Source organism: Abrus precatorius, unplaced genomic scaffold, assembly GCF_003935025.1.
Source record: "Abrus precatorius isolate BTA unplaced genomic scaffold, Abrus_2018 Scaffold3, whole genome shotgun sequence".
In the NCBI taxonomy this organism is placed as follows: Eukaryota; Viridiplantae; Streptophyta; class Magnoliopsida; order Fabales; family Fabaceae; genus Abrus; species Abrus precatorius.
Window position 1 is genome coordinate 9219872 of NW_020874373.1, and position 19887 is coordinate 9239758.

Below are 19887 nucleotides of genomic sequence, written 5' to 3' on the forward strand. Positions count from 1 at the left end.
CATATTTAGAGACTAAATACACAATATTGTATTAACCTTTTATTTTACATTACACAAATTTTTAATGTAAATTTTGGCAGAATCTCCCTTAATATATAAATATTTTCTTATATTTGTTTACACTTATTACAACAAATTTCTAATATAAATTTTAACAAAATCCCCCCTAATATATGAATATTTTCTTATTTTGTTAACACTTAATACAATAAATTTCTAATATAAATTTTGGCAGAATCTCCCCTAATATATAAATATTTCTTAACATCTATTTACACTTAATACAATAAATTTCTAATGTAAATTTTGGTAGAATATATCTTAATATATGAATATTTCTTTACATTTGTTTACACGTACTTAATATAAAAATCTAAATTTTTTTTATACATAATCTATATATTATGTAACAATTTACCAATCAATGCATCAAAAATATACACATTACAATCCTAAACCATTCTAGAGCACATCCTCTTATAACTCCATAACATTCATATTTTATAAACTTCGCAAATACAAACAATCCCACAGCATATAATAATCAGGTTCGGAGAAGGACCACTACGCTCTTCCTCTCACTCATACAATCTTCAATCCTACAATTTTATATAAGAAATTTTAAGTCTCTAAAATACATCAAAAAATAAAAAAATTAAACCGATTAAAAGTTACAGTTTCGTACCAGGAACACAATTATGCAAATTATCTTTCAAATGGATGCTTCAATCACTCGCAAAGGCCAAAAAACTGAAGTTTCTAGAGAGAGAGGAGAGAGAGGAAATTATGCAAAATGAGGAAGAAGAAGGAGGAAGTGCGGATTTATGTGTTTCGCACATTATAAACAAAAAAATTTGTCTGTAAATGGTTTAATAAAATGGTGCATTTTAAAAGTTCAATTACTAACAGATTCATCTATCTATAAATTCATCAAATACAGTTACAGACGAAAAAATCCGTCTGTAGATTGTCAAATGAAAAGTCAGTTACAGACAGATTTTTTCGTCTATAACTCTCGCTCTAAATTTCTCTTCCATTTTCAAATTACAGATGAAAAAATCCCTCTGTAGTTCCTGTTTATAAAATACTTCGCGCCAAATGATGGGCCAATTACAGATGGCCATTATAGATTCATTTTATAGACAAATTTTTTTAAAAAAATAAAAAACTAAAAATTTGCGTGTAAATCCGTCTGTAATAGCCGTTTGTAAATAGTATTTTTCTAGTAATATAATATCATGAGTATTTTTTAAATAAAATTTATATTTATGAAAAACAAAACTTGCTTAATTGCTTTCTTTCATCCTAGTAATTTAGTCTTTTTTTTTATTATTAAAAAGACCGAAGATAGTATTTTATAAAAAAGACCAAGATTTTAAATCATTAATTTTATAAAATTATCCTTTGAGGTTATTAAGTAATTTAAAAATGTTAAAAATAATATTTTAAAAATTTATATAATGAAATTTTGTTTAATATTTATATGAATGGGGATAAATTTTAGAACAAAATATTAACTAAAAAAAATTAAATTTGAGAAAGATAAACTAAGAAAAAATTGCAAAAAGATGCTAGTGTACAAATCTACCAAAAAAAAAATGATATACCAAAATTATGTTTAGTGCTTTTTTTATATATATATTTCGTTATTCATATATTATAGTATAGTATAAATTTTATTTTTTAATTAGGTGCACGATAAATTTTATGATAAGAATTTAGTATTAAAATGGAGTTATACATTTTTTTAGAAACACTTACAAAATAGATGTTGATATATGACACTTTAGTTTGTATTCTAATGATAAAATTTTGACCACTTTTTCTCTTTCTTTTCATTTTATCATAAATTCATTTTATCGATATAAATAATATCATAAATGTTATAATAATGGCAACGAATTTAATTTTTTTCAAATAGAAAGTAATTTATAATAATAATTAATATTATTTAAATATTATAATAATATATTTAAAAAACAGTTAAATTTATAGTAAAATAACAATTTCAAAAAAATACTCTAAAATTTCATATATAAAGTCATGGAATGACAGTTTATCAATAATATTTGAAATAAGAGTTAAATTTAATTATTATATTTATTTCTATAAATATAATTTGCTTCAAAATTTATTTAAAATTTTTACTTTTCTTTACATTTAAAAACTTACTTTTGACAATTTTTTGATATAATTTTTATCATTATTTAATAAATAATAATTTTATAAATTTTAATTTTCAAAAAAATTTTGTTTATATTTATAAACAAACTCATAGTATACACGTAACATATATAATTACTAATAGAATAATACTAACAACCTACTCTTTGTAATACACATTTTATTATTACTTAAAATTTATTAAAACTATAAAAATTATGTGAGTCATATACTTTCTCACTTTAAGTTAATATTTTTTAAAAAAATTTAATAAATTTTAATTAATAATAAAAGTGTGTTACTAATATTTTTTTATGGTAAGTATATATATTTTGATGCTCAAATGTGTTGATTTAATCACATGTTAACCTTTTTAAGAAACTAATTTATATTAAGTGTTGATGTTTATTATTTAATTTTAAAGTATAATGATTTTACTTATATTTTATTCTTATTTTGGTTACACATTTATGAAAAAAGAATTAATATGTAAGTGAACACATAAAAAATAATAAACAAAAACATTAAAAAAAATGTCACTTTTACAAATCAAATTATAAATATATTTTACACAATTAATAATTGTGTGAACAAAAATAACTCTCAGATGAAAATTAACTTATTTTTTTATAACTTCATTTTTAAAAATTTGATGTGTGAATTATAAACACTTGTAAAATAAATTATTTTTAAATATTTTTTACAATATTTTTTATATTGATTTGTTGCACAAGTGATAAGTTGTATTTATACTAAAATAAAATAGAGTATTTTTTATTTTTGTTTTTTAAATACTAAAATAATATATTTAAAAATATTTTTTATTAATTAAAATTTTTTAATACAATTAAATTATTTTTTTCATTCTTTTTTCTACTCATCCAAACCTATATAAAATGAGTTTTTTTTACTTGGAGAGAAAGTTTTATCTTACATAATAGTTTTACTCAACTCAAACAAGATTATATTCAATAAAAAATAATTGTGGTCTATAATTTTTTTTATTTTTATTTCTTAACTTATGCAAACATAATATATTTTTATTTTATTTTTTATTTTCTTAATTTTTTTCCTCTTGACTTTGATAGTGAAATTCATTCTTTATTGCTGAGAAAAAGTAATTTTATTTTACTTAATTAATTTTTTAAACTTTTAAATTATAAAAATTAGTCTTACAATTTTTTATTCAAAATTTTGGATGAGTTGGATTAAAAAATAATTAATGAAAAATTGGTAAAATTTTAAGAATTTTACAAAATGTGAAAGTAGAGTTTAGTGAAAAAAAATTAGTTGGTTAGTTTTTAATAGTAAACAATTTAATTTAGAAAAATTTAGTAAATATTTAGAATTTTAAGTAAACAAAAAATCAATGAAAAACTAAATTTGTATATTTTAAATTTAGAAGAAATTTGTTGGCTTAAAAAAATTTGAAGAATCAAAATTATACATATCTCAAATTAGAATGATAAAAAGTTAATTAAAGCCGGATTTGACAAAACACATTATCTCATATCCTTAATTTCTAACAATATCAATACTTATTTATGATTCTTTATTTCTTATTATCACATCATTTATTATATTAATTAATACTTATTTCAATTTTATAGCAAAAAAAAAAAAATTAAAAAAATACATTTTTCAATTTTACCTCTCTCAAGTGATAAACATTACAAGCTAGTCTAATGATATTGAATGATTCTTTATTAATGAAATTGTGAAATGCAAATACCCTTAAAATGATCATTGTAGATAAAAATTCATCGTATAACTCTTGAAACGGAATTTGTATACTTTTTAATACCCTTATATTACTTTTGAATGTTTAAATTATATCTTAAAATTTGAAATTAACAAAATTGTTAAAATAAAAGTCTTAATTAAAGAATGTGAATTAAACAACTAATAAATAACTTTTCTGTTAAAGTAATATAAAAATATATTAAAAATTCTGGTAAATAAATATCGATATTATTTTCTTTATAATTTTTTTAACGAGAACTTTCAAGTCAGACTGAATTCAATGTAATTAAATTCTCCTAAAAATAACGGTTTTCAGAATGAATCAAACGTCATAAAAATATTAAGCGATGTTTGTTTCAGAGAATAGTTTCAACCAAAGAATCATTTTGATAGAGAAGCGGACGATGAGGAGTGAAGAAGAAAACGAGTGTCGCCCAAACAGTGCTGTCCCTGAAATGATTACACTACGACAACGCAAAGACAAGTGAGTGAACCACAATTCACAATTTCACACCACACTCACTCACCAACTCTTATCTCAATTCCTCATCATCTTTTCCATTAATCATTCTTTCTGTGACTCATCAGATCAATGCCTAAGTTTCCACCGCTTAAATTAAATTTTCAATATATATTTGCTCTGATTAGCGATCACTGTTGTTGCCAACACAATACAACACAACACGAATCTCCTTCCTCTGCGTTGTGAATTATTGAACACCATAATCTTGATGGCAAATCTCGTGTCATCGTTTTCATTCTCAGTGATTCCTTGGAATCAGCATAAAAACGGAGTTAAATGGTCTTGCTTTCACAAATCATGTGTCCAAAGGAAGCATCATCAACTTGGATTGCAAAACCCCATAAATCCCTTTTCCCAAAATCGAACTTCGAAATTGGGTGCCACATCACGATTGTCTGTTGAAGAAACTGAGCAGCAAGTCACTACCTTGATCCCACCCCAAGACCTAAAAGAAGCATTGGCTTATTTGTTTAGGACAGAAATTGGTGGGGGTTTGGTGAAAGTTTATGTTACAAAGAAAAGAGCTAGTTATTCTGTTTATATTGAGATTTCTTCTTTGGATATGAGTGGTGTTGAGGGTGAAACATTGGTGTTATGTTGGGGTGTCTATAGAGCTGATTCTTCATGTTTGGTGCATCTGGATTCGATGGACGCTGCAACAGGGATGAATTTTAGTCCCTTGATGCAAACTTCTCTTGGCAAGTTTGCAGTTGAATTGGGATTTGATAATAAACATGTTCCCTTGTACTTGTCTTTTTTCTTGATGTCATCCTCGGATGCAGGGTTGGAAATCAGAAGCCATAGGAAAACAAATTTTTGCGTGCCGGTTGGTTCCCTTCCGGGATATCCGGCCCCTCTGGGGCTGTCTTTTTCACCTGACAGGTCTATCAATTTTGCCATTTTTTCGAGACACGCAGAGAGTGTGGTTTTGTGCTTGTATGATGGCACTGGTGTGGAGAAACCTGCTTTAGAGCTTGATCTGGATCCCTATGTCAATAGGTCAGGTGACATATGGCATATCTCATTTGAGAGTGCTGGAACTTTTGTGAGCTATGGTTATCGCTGTAGAGGAGCTCTTCTTCAGCGAAATAAGGATAGTGCTGCTGAGCATATTATTTTGGATCCATATGCTAAGATTATTGGGAATTTTTATCCCAATGATCTTGGATCAGTGAAGAATCTTGGACGTTTGGGGAAGGAACCTGCTTTTGACTGGGGTGATGATTATCGTACTGATTTATCCATGGAAAAACTAGTGGTGTATCGGTTGAATGTCAAGCGCTTTACGCAGCATGTGTCAAGCCAAGTTCCAAGTGATTTAACTGGGACCTTTACTGGTTTAGCTAAAAAGGTGCAGCATTTTAAAGATCTGGGTGTGAATGCTGTTCTGCTGGAACCAGTTTTCACATTTGATGAGAAAAATGGACCATATTTCCCTTGTCATTTTTTCTCTCCAATGCACATTTATGGGCCATCTAGTGGTCCTGTGTCTACTAGCAACTCTATGAAGGAGATGGTTAAAACCATGCATGCCAATGGAATAGAAGTTCTCATGGAAGTTGTTTTCTCCAATACTGCTGACACTGGTGCTCTACAGGGAATTGATGACTTATCCTACTATTATGCAAATGGAGTAAGTAATTTGAAGATACAGAGTGCTTTGAACTGTAACTATCCTATAGTTCAAAATTTGATTCTGGATAGTCTTCGGTATTGGGTAACTGAGTTTCACATTGATGGTTTCTCTTTCATAAATGCTTCACATATGTTGAGGGGATATCATGGAGAATACTTGTCTCGACCTCCATTAGTTGAAGCAATTGCTTTTGATCCTGTACTCTCAAAGACAAAAGTCATTGCAGATTGTTGGGATCCGCATGACTTAGTAATGAAGGAAATTCGCTTTCCTCATTGGATGAGATGGGCTGAAATAAACACTAAATTTTGTAATGATGTGAGAAACTTTCTCAGGGGTGAAAATCTTCTTAGCAACCTTGCAACAAGACTTTGTGGGAGTGGGGACACGTTTTCTGATGGACGAGGCCCTGCATTCTCTTTTAATTACATCGCTAGGAATTTTGGACTTCCTCTTGTGGACTTGGTTAGCTTCAGTAGTGATGAGCTAGCAGCAGAATTAAGTTGGAATTGTGGAGACGAAGGACCTACTAATAACACTGCTGTCCTTGAAAGGCGACTCAAACAAATCCGTAATTTCCTCTTTATCTTGTTCATGTCACTAGGAGTACCTGTTCTGAACATGGGAGATGAGTGTGGTCAGTCTTCCGGTGGTTTGCCTGCAAATGGCGACATAAAACCTTTCAATTGGAGTGCTTTGAAAACAGGTTTTGGTAAACAAATGACACAGTTCATTTCCTTTTTAAGTTCATTGAGAAGGAGACGGAGTGATCTTCTTCAGAGTAGGAGCTTCTTAAAGGAAGAAAACATCGAATGGCATGGAAGTGACCAGGCTCCTCCAAGATGGGAAGACCCATCCAGCAAGTTCTTGGCCATGACTTTGAAGGCTGAAAAATCGGAGTTCCTAGAGAGCTCTGTATCTTCTGATGTATCTGGGGATCTATTTATCGTTTTCAATGCAGCTGATCATCCAGAAACTGTAATTTTACCTCCGCCTCCAGAAGGGATGTCATGGTACCTTTTAGTTGATACTGCTCTTCCATTTCCTGGTTTTTTCTCGACCAGTGGTGAAGTTGTCCCTCAGCAGACAGCAGGTTCGTTTACTTACCAAATGAAGTCTTTCAGTTGCACTTTATTTGAAGCAAACAATCGGTCCATTTAGAAGAAACACTTTCCTCAGTTGCGACCTCCCTCAACCTTTGCAAATTTTGTCATTGCAAGTAATTGACTCTTAGTTGTAGATTTGTAGATTAATTATTATGACATAATGATAAATTGGTGAGAATGCATGCCCTGTGTAAATACTCAATAATTTCATTGTAGTGGAGGATTTAGTTGCTCCTAGTCTGTCTGCTATCATTCCGCAAGTTTGACGCTATATTTTTCTATCAACAAAAGGCTTTTCTACGGTAGGTACGTCGTTTTTATTTTAAAAAATAAAAGTTGTATTTTTAACTATCGAATTCAGAATAATTATATGCTTGTGACTCTAAATGCAAACTTCATGATTTTTTCCTTTCCTTATCCATTTAATTCAGAAAATGTTTTATTAATTTTTTTAAGGTAAGAAATACTGTAGATCAGTTTCAGCATATCCCAGGATCTTTCCGTACTCCACTGTTCTGAACAAATATCTTGCGACAATGCATTCACCTCCTTTGCTTATACCATCCTTAACAGATTACCCTCAGCTTCACGAAGTGTTCGATTGTGCTTAGGACAATACAAGATTGAAGAGACTGATATATCGATTACGACAGTATAGTTGCATGTATTTAGGACTCGTGATATTCGCATTCATAAATTCTTTACTTATATCATCCAAGAAAAACAAAGTACAATCGAATAAAAAAATTCCATAGATAAACAACTTACAGAAAAAGCCACACCACAACTAATATGAAAGCCATTTGACCAGAAGTGAAATGAAATGAGCAAAAATGTATTCCATTGTAACAATTGGAAAATAATTTGCTTGTTTTTTTAACCTATAATTGAGAAATGTGGGCCAACATCTTGACGATCTACAAATTCACTGCAAGGCAGATCTTGTTTGCCTTGTTCTAGTTGGTTGATATGATAAGTGACCTTTTCTAGACTACCTACGGAATATACCAATCTTTCTATAGTATATTTGGTCCAAGAACTCTTTGCCTAAATCTACTGATTGGAGAATAGTATACCAGCATGTCTTGCACTGAAACCCTAAGCGCTTAACAAAGAATGACTCATCCTGCTTTCTCATATTAAAACTTCACATAACAGGGTCATGCATAAGCTTTATGTCCATCTCTCTCGATATGTGAATAAATAGGATTCTGTAAAAATTAGTAGAGATAGATATAAAAATTAAACATGACCTATTATGTTTTACATTTAAATTCTATGTTGAGAATCAATTATCATTTCAGCTGCAGCACCCATGACACCTACTCCTCCAATTTCCAAAAGGCGAAGAGCCAACTCGTGTTCATTCAGCTGTCTTAATCCCCTGCTCAATCTCTTCAACAAATCCACATCAACTTCCCGGACCCACAACGGAGCACAACCAACCATCAAACTGACAAACCCTGACACATAGGCTTGCCAAGTAGCACCATGACAAGGCAGTAATGTATCTCTGTTCAGGGCACTTGTAAGAAATTCCAAATGCAACCCAACAATCTTTGCCCGTCGTTTTGGTGAATGTACATTGTCAATGCCCCAGGCAAATGCCGTGCTAAGAATAACAAAAAATGCCAGCGCATAACCTCTAAGCATAGCAACCACAACTCCAGATTCTCCACCATCCTGCTCCAACATGTTAGCTGATAAAAACCAGGAAGGCAGAGTCTCTCCTATCAAATATTGAACCAATTTTGTTCCACCTGATATCCAAACCAATGAAGCCCCAAGTAGAGCGGCATTCTTGACACGTGCCATGGATCTGGCAAGAGAAACTTGTCCATATTTAATCCCAAATTTGGTTTTCTTTAGTTTCTTTACATCCCCCTTGGGCAAATCACTACCTGCTATGTCTCTAACTGAAAGCATTAGAATAGACACAATTTCTTCAACCACGAACGTGATATCTCCGATGGATCGGTACACTGTTAGGTAAAGAATCCCAGGAGCAACTGGTGAGATCCCATCGGATATTTGGGAAACAAAGTCGCGACCAAGGAGGGCACTAACACCACCATTATTATAAATACAGCTAGAACTATGGCCAAGAGTTGATGTGAAGCAACACTTTAGTAGTTGAACCACAGCATCCCTGTTGTGGTGGAAAACAGTTCTGCAAGCAGAGAGCACAAAGTAGTTACTCCAGCGCTTCACCTTCTGGATCCACAAAGAAGTTACAATGGGCATGCACGGCCAGGGGCAACTAGAAGCAAGGGCTCTCAATGCAGGCGCAATCAGGACAATGAATCTCTCAGTGGCTTTGTCAAGTTTATATGTTATTGTGAGGCTTACAAAGGCAGCCAAAGGCAAAGGAAGTGTGGCCGGAGCGTCCCCATCTACTCAAAGAGAAATAAAAATATTGTCAACATAAAGATTCTTCTGTTTTCCACGTACCATAAAATTAAGACCAATGCTAAGCCATATTTTAACAGTACTCGTTAACCAAAAAATAAATTAGTTATTATATGAAAAATGTGAAAAAAAAAATCTAGTATTTACATTTTTAAGTAAATAAGAGTATGACAGGTGTTTCAACACAAATTTGAATAAAAATTATTTATTGATTTTTTTACCAATGAGCTTAGGATAATGGTTAGTAAGAAACTAAAAGTATTTAGTAGATATATTAAAAGGTACTAAAGGTCCTCGTCAACAATATCTTAAAATAAAAGATCAATCTGTTTTCCATCAAAATAAATGCTTATATGAATGGATATTGCTAGTCTTTTTTTGGGTACTACTCTTCGTAATCACGTCATTTTATTAAGGATCTTGCAAATAGTTAATGTTCAGGTTTAGCTGATGAGTATCCATTGAACAATTATTAAATATAATATATATTAAACGTTTCCAATTACTTAAAAGAAAGTGTTAGGACATTGATTATGAAATTAAAAGTGATTTTCTTTATTGGAAAGTGTAACAATGCACTCTTCAACTAATTTCTAACACAACCCTAATGTGATTTCTAATAATTTTTTTATTTATTAATTGATTAGTAGGATTCTTGCTAAGCAAAATAAGTATTAAATGAATTCTTTAACTAGTGCTTTAAGGATACTCATTAGAAATCTTCTTAATGCTTAAAAAAAATATTGAGAGTAGAAACTAAGATCAATTACCTACAGCAAGGCTTGGGACATCAACACCAGTGGCAGCTAACATTTTCTTTATCTGTTGCTCAACTAGGGATAAATTTGCAGCAGGGCTAGGCCAGTCGGTTCCATTCATATTAGCTGGCTTCCATATGCCCCGTGTAACTTCAGATGAAAAGTAGCTCGCAATGGAAACTAAAGATGCAGGAAGAAAATCGGCTAGATCTTTGAGGCCTGAGATAAAAAGCACATGGAAATCAAATTACACAGCAATCATCCCAAAAAAAAAGATTTGAAAAAAAAAATCAGCATTAGCAGCCCAGTTTAAATTTGGGAAATATGTGATTTCAGTATCATGATATATATAGTTGAAAAATACTATTCTATGCCACCTGAAAGAAGCAGCGCGGGTTTATTAAGGAAATGCAGATTTTTATAAAAGTTGGTGGATCTAGGTCAAGTAATATTTTGGTCTTTTGCTCCATGAAGATTAACAGATTCAAATGTGCAGAACACCTACTTTATTATTCCATAAAATTACGGACCAATGTTGCCAATATGGCTGTTACTGCAGTTGCGTAGATTCATTAGGAGATACAAATACCAATATTTATCGTGGTTCATAGATCCTGTTAACGTTACTGAAATCCTAATTCCTAAAATTACTGTAGTCTAGTCCTGGAATAGGGTTATCAAGAACTGGAGATGGTGTAATAACTATAAGATATTGATTCGACTTTAACAGGACATAATATTTTCATGATACCCATTTGATAATACACCATTTTCAAATGGTTGCTGCACTGCTATCATGTGTGTAGCATCCTTAAATTTATTTATTTAATTGAAATTTTAATCTACCTTAAATTTGTACTCAACAAGCTTGGATATTTAATCTAATGAATACATTCTTTTTATCTATAAAAAAGAAAGATATTACTTATTAGAGTAATATGGTGATTTATATTTTAAAAATAAATTTCATGATGATCCAATTGAATAAATCTTTTGTTTTAAGTTCTGAAAATAGTATTTTCTAGTATTTTCTCCTTGTGAAAAACCATTCCAAACGCTTTTTGATCTCTTAATCAAATTGGAGCTTTATATTTATATTCAGTCTTTTTTGTATAACAAGTTATTCCAGGAGTCTAGTGTCATATTCATTCTAGACATCTTCAGTCACTAGACATTCTGACATTCTTACATTCAAAGCATCAATCCTTTGTAATAATCCTGACTCAATATGACATTCAAAAGTTAAAAATTGGGTAGGCAAATAGAGAACAAGGAAAACCTGTGGCCAGTTCACGGGTAGAGAGTCTTCCATAAGCACAGGCCGTCAGAGCAGCATCCAGCACAAAGGGAATAGCTTCAAGGATATCCCAGGCAGGCACTTTTAGTTTCATCGAAGCATCATCCAATGCAGACGCAGATGAACTGTTGCTTTGTGAAGTCGTTGGTGTCAAAGGTTCAGTGCCATTATTTACCTTCCTAAACATCATCCCTAAAAGAGCATCAACAATCTGATGAACAGGCCCTTCAGGCACAAGACCAGTGTGGTTTGAAGCAATGCATTCTTGATGTTTCCGATACCAAAAGTTTAATTTTGGAAAGGAATCCATAAATACTGATTCTTCAGGAAAATGTAAAATTTTTGACCATCTTTGGAGCCTTTGTCGATCCTTTGTTCTTCCAAATGATGCCATTATACAGTTTCGAATTAATAAAAGGCATTCAGGACTAAGTAGTGATCCAAATGGAGGAGTTGTTGCATCATTCCTCACTTCTTCAACAGGTAGATGATCAAATTGCCAGAACCTCAGCAAAAGAGTAAATGCATTAGAGAATACCTCCCAATGAGAGAGTTTTTCTCCAGTTGCAAGAGTACATGAGGCATGTGGAACACATGATCCAAAAACCTCACATATCAACATTAGCCCTGCCGCAAGTAATGGAACCTGAAAGTAAATGGAAAAACCACAACATATTAAACTAAGAAAATTGATGATAGAACCCTTCTTGACTATGAAACAAACACTTAAAAAAACTTCACTTAAAAAAGCAAAAGGAGTTGACAATTATGAGTCAGAATACAAGGATTATTAAAATGACATACCAAACCATGTAAGGAGAATATATGAATACAGTCTACAGATGAAATTCCGATAAGGAGAGCATTTAAAAATGGAGCTTGGCTGATCAAATGGCTTTCAGTCTCGGAGTAATTAGGAGAAACTGGAGGTGAGAGCAATTTTGTGATGAAAAGAATGGTGTGCTCCTGCAAACAAAGATAATAATGTAAATCTAAAATAAAATAACAGACAAACAAAAGAACAATCAGAAGATACATCAAACAGGCAAACAAGCTAAACTAGGATTACCTGTACATTCCATCCACGTACTAGAGATGTCCCACACAGAATGGTAGCAGCAGATATCCTTTCTTCTTCTGAACCATTGATTGCAATTTCATATATTTTCTCAATCTCTGCTAAGCTTCCATTAAACCCATGAACTTCAACTCAGTGCCTTACCTCATAAGTTTTTTTAAAAAGTAAGGCATATAATATACTTGCTTCGTAGTGTGTGCACACGTATGTGTGTATTTATTTCTATAGTATATATATGTTATTTCCATATATATTATATAATGTAATACATACCACACTGATATTTTTATAGATTATATTTTAATTATTCGTTTACATATTACTATAGTAGCCACATTTAATTTACATTAAAAGCACAAAATACATTTATATTCTTGCCAATGAGTGCATGATTATTAGTGACAAAATATAGCGAAGAGAGGATTGATTTAAGGACGATTACATTTCTTATGTAAGTATTGTGTAGATATTTTTAAAACAATTGAAAAAATGGTGATGGAGAGGATTAGTGTATCAGTAAGAGGTTGTTGCTCTGTGACCAGGTGATAACAGATTATAGTCACAGAAAAAAGCATCTCTGCTCATGCAGATAAGATTGCACATATCTAACCCCACCCCGAAAAAAAATGACAAAGATTGCACACATCTCTGCTTATGCCATTTTGAATTGCAAAGAAGATGATGCAATACATAGTAGGCAACTATTCGGAACTGCAAATAAATATTACTACCAATGACATAAAATATCAAACATAATATTCAGCAATGCATTCTAAAATGTGCAAAACCACATGCTGTTGGCTCACACAAATGAAGTAGGTGAACCATTCTGAAAAAAACTATCATTTGTCTTGACATTATCTAGAGATAAAACATGTGGATCATAAAGAACAGTGTTCTACATCAGTAGCATGAATATTAGAAACCAAGACTTTGCATGAAGTTGTTTACGGAATAAATGGACGCAAATTCAATGATTCAAAGACATATATTAACTTTACAAAGAAGTAGTAGACAAACAACTCCAGGTGAAAAGATAACCAGGGGTCAAGTAATGTTGATGGAAAATAAGAACTTGCCCCCAAAAATATAAAATACAGAAGCATGACAAAAAAAGTCTAGACGAGATGATATTGTAGGTCACTACTGCTTTGTCAAGAACAGCATTCAAGAAAGATAAAAATTCTATAACTGAAAAATCTCTTCTTCTAATTTGCCTGAATCAACCATCTTCCCAAATCTTGCCCCTCAGAAATCAATTTCAAGAGGCCAGTAAAATGGACAGAGTGTATGAACTAAAAATGATACGAGTCATTAGCATACCTGGAAGCCGGAGTTGCTACTAAAACATTAACCAATCCAGGAGTTAGCTGTGATCCCTCCATCAATGAAGACCACCCATTCATGTGATCAGAAATGCTATCAGGAATTTGATTGCTGCATGCATTCACATAGCCAGGCCAAAAATAAGCTGATGTATCAAGTAGGTTTTTCGCAATACAAGCCTCAACAATTAGATGCCGTAAGTTGCCAGCTGCCAGGAAAAAGCATGTTAAAAAAAAACACCAAAACCAAAAAAGAAAAGATAGGGACCCAGAACAAATATATGAACACTGTTACACAGTAAACTTATAACAAAGCAAATAACAGAGGCAAAAAGAGCATTGCGTGACAATGAAAATATGATTAAGCACCACAGTGCCAAGGTTGCCAACTAATAAAATTATCGCAACTAAAATTATGACGAGGGAGAGAGAAGTGAATAAAAATAAGCAAATGTTGACTGTTTGTGCACAGGGAAACTTAAGTTTTCTGTTTGGGGTAGGCAAGGAGGGGAAATTCACAGAATTTAAGACCTGCACATAATTGTAAAATGTAAACAGTTTCTCACTTTCCATAGATCCCTTGGATTATTTTTTGCTTTGGTCCATTCCAGTAGTTTAATCCTAGGTCTGCCTCAGTTATCAGTAGCACATACCAATAAAAGGATACATATCATTATAATTTATAAGTACAGATTCTGTAGCCAAAATGAAATCTTCACAGTTTCATATTACTACAATAAAAGAGATCACTCACAACATTTCGTGGGCAACTTATTCATGCTCATATCAAAGTATCCACTACCATCAGAGGTTCTGGATAAGAACATAATAGCCTTGGCAGCAGCTTGGTTGGCTTCCATAAGAACAGGTTGAGGTGGAATCAGTAAGGACTCATAATCACCCAATAGTTGTAAGCTGGTAATCAATTCCCCACAACACTTCTTTAGAACCTTTTTATCTTTGCTTTGATTTGTTGGGCTATGTTCAGCTTCTTCAATCAGTTCACCTTCCTCTTCTTCAATAATATGAGCAACCACGAGGGTTGTAATGCTTAATAACATACACATGCAAGTATCAAGGCGAGCTATAGGACCTTTTGAATCCCTCTCCTAAAATAAAGGGAATAAGTATAACATAAGTGAGGAATATGGAGAGTTTAATTGCATGCAATTTTCCAGTGTCACTATATTTTTTTTTATAAAAAAGTTAATCAATTAATAGTAAAACTGCCATGCGCTAGTGCACACAAAATAAAAGGTAAATGACATGCATCATGTCTTTCCTTGGTGATATACACAGGAATAAATTCGTCAAGCAATTATCCAGAAGATCATTAGCTCCCCTACACCTTTTTTGGGAACAATTCCTACCCTTTGAACTAACCGCAGTGCTGCAACCCATAAACCCAAAAATGTATTGTGCCACACAGTGCCATTAACTCCATGTAAAGTCTTCACCAAACCTGCAAGAACAAATTCAATAAAGAATCCTGACTTGAAAAAAAAAAAAAACACAAGTCATCCTTTCAAATTAAGTATTCAATTCAACTCCCTGTGAATTGTCAATGTATTTGGCATGGGAATATCAGATTCTAGTTTCTACTCTCCCTTTGACTTGAATCAGAAGGCTTAGTAAGCTTTGTACATTAATTTTATTTTGTGTATATAAAACCATAATGAAGATATATTAACGATATGGATCATATTAATGTCTAAAAGAAAGACCCAAAATTAATCCTGGAAAAACTCAAAATATCTGTGCATATAGAAACAGGATTAGGAACCAAAACAATAATGAAGCCAAAAATGGAAGAAAAGAAAGGCTAGAGCAGAATGAATTCAGAGTTGTTAATGTCCAGGCCATTTCTTCTGAGTGCCTGAGTGCAAAAGCAAGTCTTAATTCTAAAATCCTTACAAAAGGACAAGTACTGTTCAAACTATTTCACAATTCACAGTCTACCAACTCTCTCCTTAACACCCATTTGACAGTATCTCCAGAAGAATAGAAGAAATAAAAATAGAAAATGATGATGCAGTAAGTTTGGAAATGTCAGAATACTGATGCAGAAAAATAATCTAAGTAGAATCTTTTGAATGGGAATAGTATTGAGTAATCAGTGTTACAATAGGACTAGAAATTGTACCCATTCCAGTTGCCCTAATTCTTAAAGCTGGAATCATTGCTGGTAATGGTAAGGATTTCTTAAATTTAGACATTAAAAAGGGATTTTACTCGTGGAAGTTAAAAAATCATATCTTATTGAAGAAGAATTAGTATGAATTTATTTTTTTTTTTCCATAGTGAAGATAGGAAATAAAGAAAATAAGTTAAAGAATATACAAATGAGGTGATAAGACTTGAGCACATTTTCTTCAAGTTTGTGTGGCTAAGAATATAAAAAGGATGACAAATCAGGTTGAACATGCATGTTGGAACCAATAAGTAAAATACTTGGTCAAGAGAAGATTTGTATGTGAAAGATGTCAAGTAGAACAAAGGCCAAGTGTGGTACAACCGTACAACATTTCTTATTTGCAGAGGAATGTTCCCCAACTTTATGACTTAAAAAAATCAATCATACCAGTAACAATTTCAATAGCACTAAATGCTGCCACTTGGCCTCCATCCAAAGCATCTTCCAGGATAAGATCAATAGGAAGCCAGAGCAAAGACCAACTATCACCAAAAGATTGAACATCAAAATATTTCTGAGAACCAACAGGCCTGAGTACATTAGACTCCAGCTTAAATATTGTGTTGTACTCTTGAGACACAACCTCATGGATATTTTCCGTCAAAAGCAACAGGGTCTCTGCAGTAATATGTTTCAAATTCCTCAAAACTGAAGAGTTTGATGCAAGAAGCTGAATTTGGTGAACGAAAGATCCCCATTGCGATGACCTACAGAGATAACTTTCCGTCAATGAAGATTCCAAAATCTCAGTTGAGATTGAGTATTTTAGACAGTTTACCAAATGTAAAGTATATAAGAATTAAGTTCTTACATGTTCCGATGAACTAAGGAAAGGATTCTTGAAGTTATTTTGTGCTGCAAAAATTCTGCAATGATCTCTATAGCCACCACTGTATTTGCCTTTTGCAGCCCCTCCTGCTCAGTTTTCTTTTCACTAAAGCTGTCAGGTTCATCAATATTCATATCATGTGATCTGCTTAGCCATCTTGGGTTATTCTCTGAAGTATGATCTAGTAACCCTTCATCATCTAATGATGCTTCAAGCAACTGCCATACAATTGAGAAGACAAATTCAACCAGAACAACTCCTGGCTCAGACACCTTTTGGCTGTATACTTGAGAAAGCTGAAGAACTTCATCAATTGATTTCATAAACCTGAGATACCATTGGTGTTAAATGTCATTATTAGCATTCAAAAATACACAAGGAAACTATTCCGTCCCCTAAAAGAGAGACAGAGAAACTAGAACATAGAAAGAAATCACTTAAGCAGATTTATCTTTCATTTATGATTAGATGTTCCTTTAGATATAATTATCTTAGGTCGCCACAAGCACTGAAACAAGTAAAGGTCAACTAGTTAATTAGTCTGTAGTAAAAGATAATAACATAAGTATCTAACAGAAAATGACGAAATGTTGTCTTAGGATATAACACTGAAATCTGAAGAAAAGTCAAATCTACTTTTGCAAACCAAAGCAGTGGATGCAATCTTTTCTTCACATATATACATCCTTGAGATATTTCCCAAACATCCATTTTCAATATAAATTTATCAAGCTCTAAAATCTTATTCCATTCACAAGGTGAGCAGCATTCAGCCTTTGAGGAACAGATATGTAAAAACTTCAAACCTGAGACATCAACATATGGCTTCATGTTGACAAACATAAAGCTAGCGTAATAAAACTTTCTAGCACCACAAAAAGTTGGCAAGATATACTTCATTTCTTTTACCAAAATAGATTGCTTTAGCACTATAAAGAAACAAGATACTCATAACAAAGAAACAATTTCCTTTGTGGGATTGCAAATGATCAGGACCTATGCATAGTCATTGAGTACAAATATTATCTTCAAAATAGATAACTGAATAGTAGATGCTTTCTTCTAGTTATGCCAATATCATTCAAACATGACTCATTACAAAGGGGATTTTTCATCCATACATCCCAATTCCTTTACATGAAATTTTAAATGTTTCTGTACTCATCAGGTTGCTTAACTATTTTCATAACAACCTTAGCATGTACAACAGACCATAACACAATATACAAGAACCTTCAAACAACATTAGAAATGAGATTTTTAAAACTACAGCATTAACCAAGACATGAATATTATAAACAACATTTAAAATATTCTAGTGCTCTTTAATATTTTAAATGTTAGACTTTTATGTTTAATTATTAGCATTCCAGATGGAAATTAAACAGTAACACGTATACACCAACCTCTTAACAACACAAATTTTACAGTTATAGAATTTACCAAGACATGAAGACTGAAAACAACATCACTGACCATATTTAGCTTTGGCTGGAACAAATGGTATTTGTTTGCTTAAAATTGAACAGCTCTATTGTATGATATCATAGTTATTTGTGCAACCGTGCAACGATATAGTTCATGTTCCATTCCAACCTACATTGTTCTCATTTTGAGGTTGAACCTCAATATTAAATAAAATTTCCATGCATATTAGCTTAAACCAAATACATACTAACAAGAACCATACAAAAGATGAAATAGTGTTTTCACATACTACATAGATCATGCAATATATGAAAATATTCAAGAGTATACCCAAGATATTAAACATATTCAGAAGCTAATACAGATAAATTATTCATGTACAACAAATCAGTGCGAGTTGAACCTCACTTTTCATAGTTCTTAGAGTTTATACAAGATCCAAGCATAAAACCATATTGCTTCAGGAGTTGCATATAAAGTCTGTAAGCCGTAACGTGGAGTTGTCTGCTTGGAACAACCCTGCAGCCATATAAAAATACAGTGAATTAAAGTTAATCAGTGAAGAAAAAGAAGCAAATCAGTAAAATGATATAGGTATCAGGCAAAGCATCCATAAAAAAATAGAGGCTACAGAAGATAGCTGCATTGCACAGAATATTCAAACCTATTACTGTTAGCATTGAAGTAAACTTAGATCCATATGTATTCTAATGCGAAACCAAACAATCTACCACACCAAAATCCTATTCCAATAATGGCCGACGAAAGACACATACGATACCACGGCACAATAAGGAGCCGAATTGATTCATTAATAATGCACTTCCATATCATCAAATGCAAACGCTGTAAGCACACAACGGGAAAACGCACATTCAATAAACACAAGCTGAAAAAAGAAAATAAAACCTAATTCGAAATGCGTAACATAGCAGGAGACTTTATTCAAAGACAATGAAAAAGAGAAAATGAAAACCAGAAAAGAACAAAAGTATATTAAGTTAGTAGAAGAAGGACGATACCTAGTGGAGAGAAGAGCGATGACGAGTAAGGGAGGGAGCATGTCAAGCGACATGGCAATGTCTAGAAACTTCCATGCGGCAGGGCAGTGGTTGTCCCAAAAAAAGTGAGAGACCAAATGGTGAGCGAGTTCAGCCGAAGGAAGTGAAACGGCAAAGGAGCTGAGCGTCTTTGTGACCTCAAAGGCCCATCGGTGAGGATCGGTGTTGCTCTGGAGAGCTACTTTGGTTTGGCGTAGGACGGTTTCCCACGCATCAACATCCCTGGTTTGCGCGGGAACTGCCATTAACAGCAAATCAAAAGAAAATTGCAAAGAAAAAGATAATTTAAGGAGGAAATGAGAAAGTGAGAGCAGAAGGAATGCATGGGATGGTTCGC

General features: G+C 32.4%; 2 protein-coding genes across 3 annotated transcripts; one reads left to right on the forward strand and one right to left on the reverse strand.

The window, feature by feature from the left end:
* Positions 1-4226: 4226 nt before the first annotated feature.
* Positions 4227-7886, forward strand: LOC113861659 (isoamylase 2, chloroplastic). 2 transcript variants are annotated; one of them, XM_027494622.1, is made up of 2 exons: positions 4227-7473; positions 7628-7886. In XM_027494622.1, the coding sequence occupies exon 1, from the start codon at positions 4638-4640 to the stop codon at positions 7224-7226; it is 2589 nt and encodes an 862-aa protein (XP_027350423.1). In that variant the 5' UTR covers positions 4227-4637; the 3' UTR covers positions 7227-7473; positions 7628-7886. The 2 variants fall into 2 exon arrangements, with proteins under 2 accessions (XP_027350423.1, XP_027350424.1); XM_027494623.1 differs by lacking the exon at positions 7628-7886 and having other exon boundaries at positions 4354-6723; positions 7060-7471.
* Positions 7887-7989: 103 nt separating this feature from the next.
* LOC113862128 (mediator of RNA polymerase II transcription subunit 33B-like) lies at positions 7990-19795 on the reverse strand. The gene is made up of 12 exons (XM_027495264.1): positions 19512-19795; positions 18898-19008; positions 17044-17388; positions 16620-16939; positions 15409-15500; positions 14793-15147; positions 14037-14247; positions 12705-12819; positions 12440-12601; positions 11618-12281; positions 10351-10557; positions 7990-9564 (listed from the first exon to the last, which is right to left on the reverse strand). Exons 1-12 carry the CDS (start codon positions 19793-19795, stop codon positions 8441-8443), a joined length of 3990 nt encoding a protein of 1329 aa, XP_027351065.1. The 3' UTR covers positions 7990-8440.
* Between the last annotated feature and the right edge of the window lie 92 nt (positions 19796-19887).

What these genes read in the sequence shown, in the direction of transcription:
- LOC113862128 (XM_027495264.1), bottom strand. Translation starts at nt 19,795, where the DNA reads ATGGCAGTTCCCGCGCAAACCAGGGATGTTGATGCGTGGGAAACCGTC. An exon ending in ATCGCTCTTCTCTCCACTAG is followed by an intron (nt 19,009 to 19,511) that starts GTATCGTCCTTC and finishes ATATGGCTGCAG; the next exon opens with GGTTGTTCCAAGCAGACAAC. An exon ending in TGCTATTGAAATTGTTACTG is followed by an intron (nt 15,501 to 16,619) that starts GTATGATTGATT and finishes TTGTTCTTGCAG; the next exon opens with GTTTGGTGAAGACTTTACAT.
- LOC113861659 (XM_027494622.1), top strand. Translation starts at nt 4,638, where the DNA reads ATGGCAAATCTCGTGTCATCGTTTTCATTCTCAGTGATTCCTTGGAAT.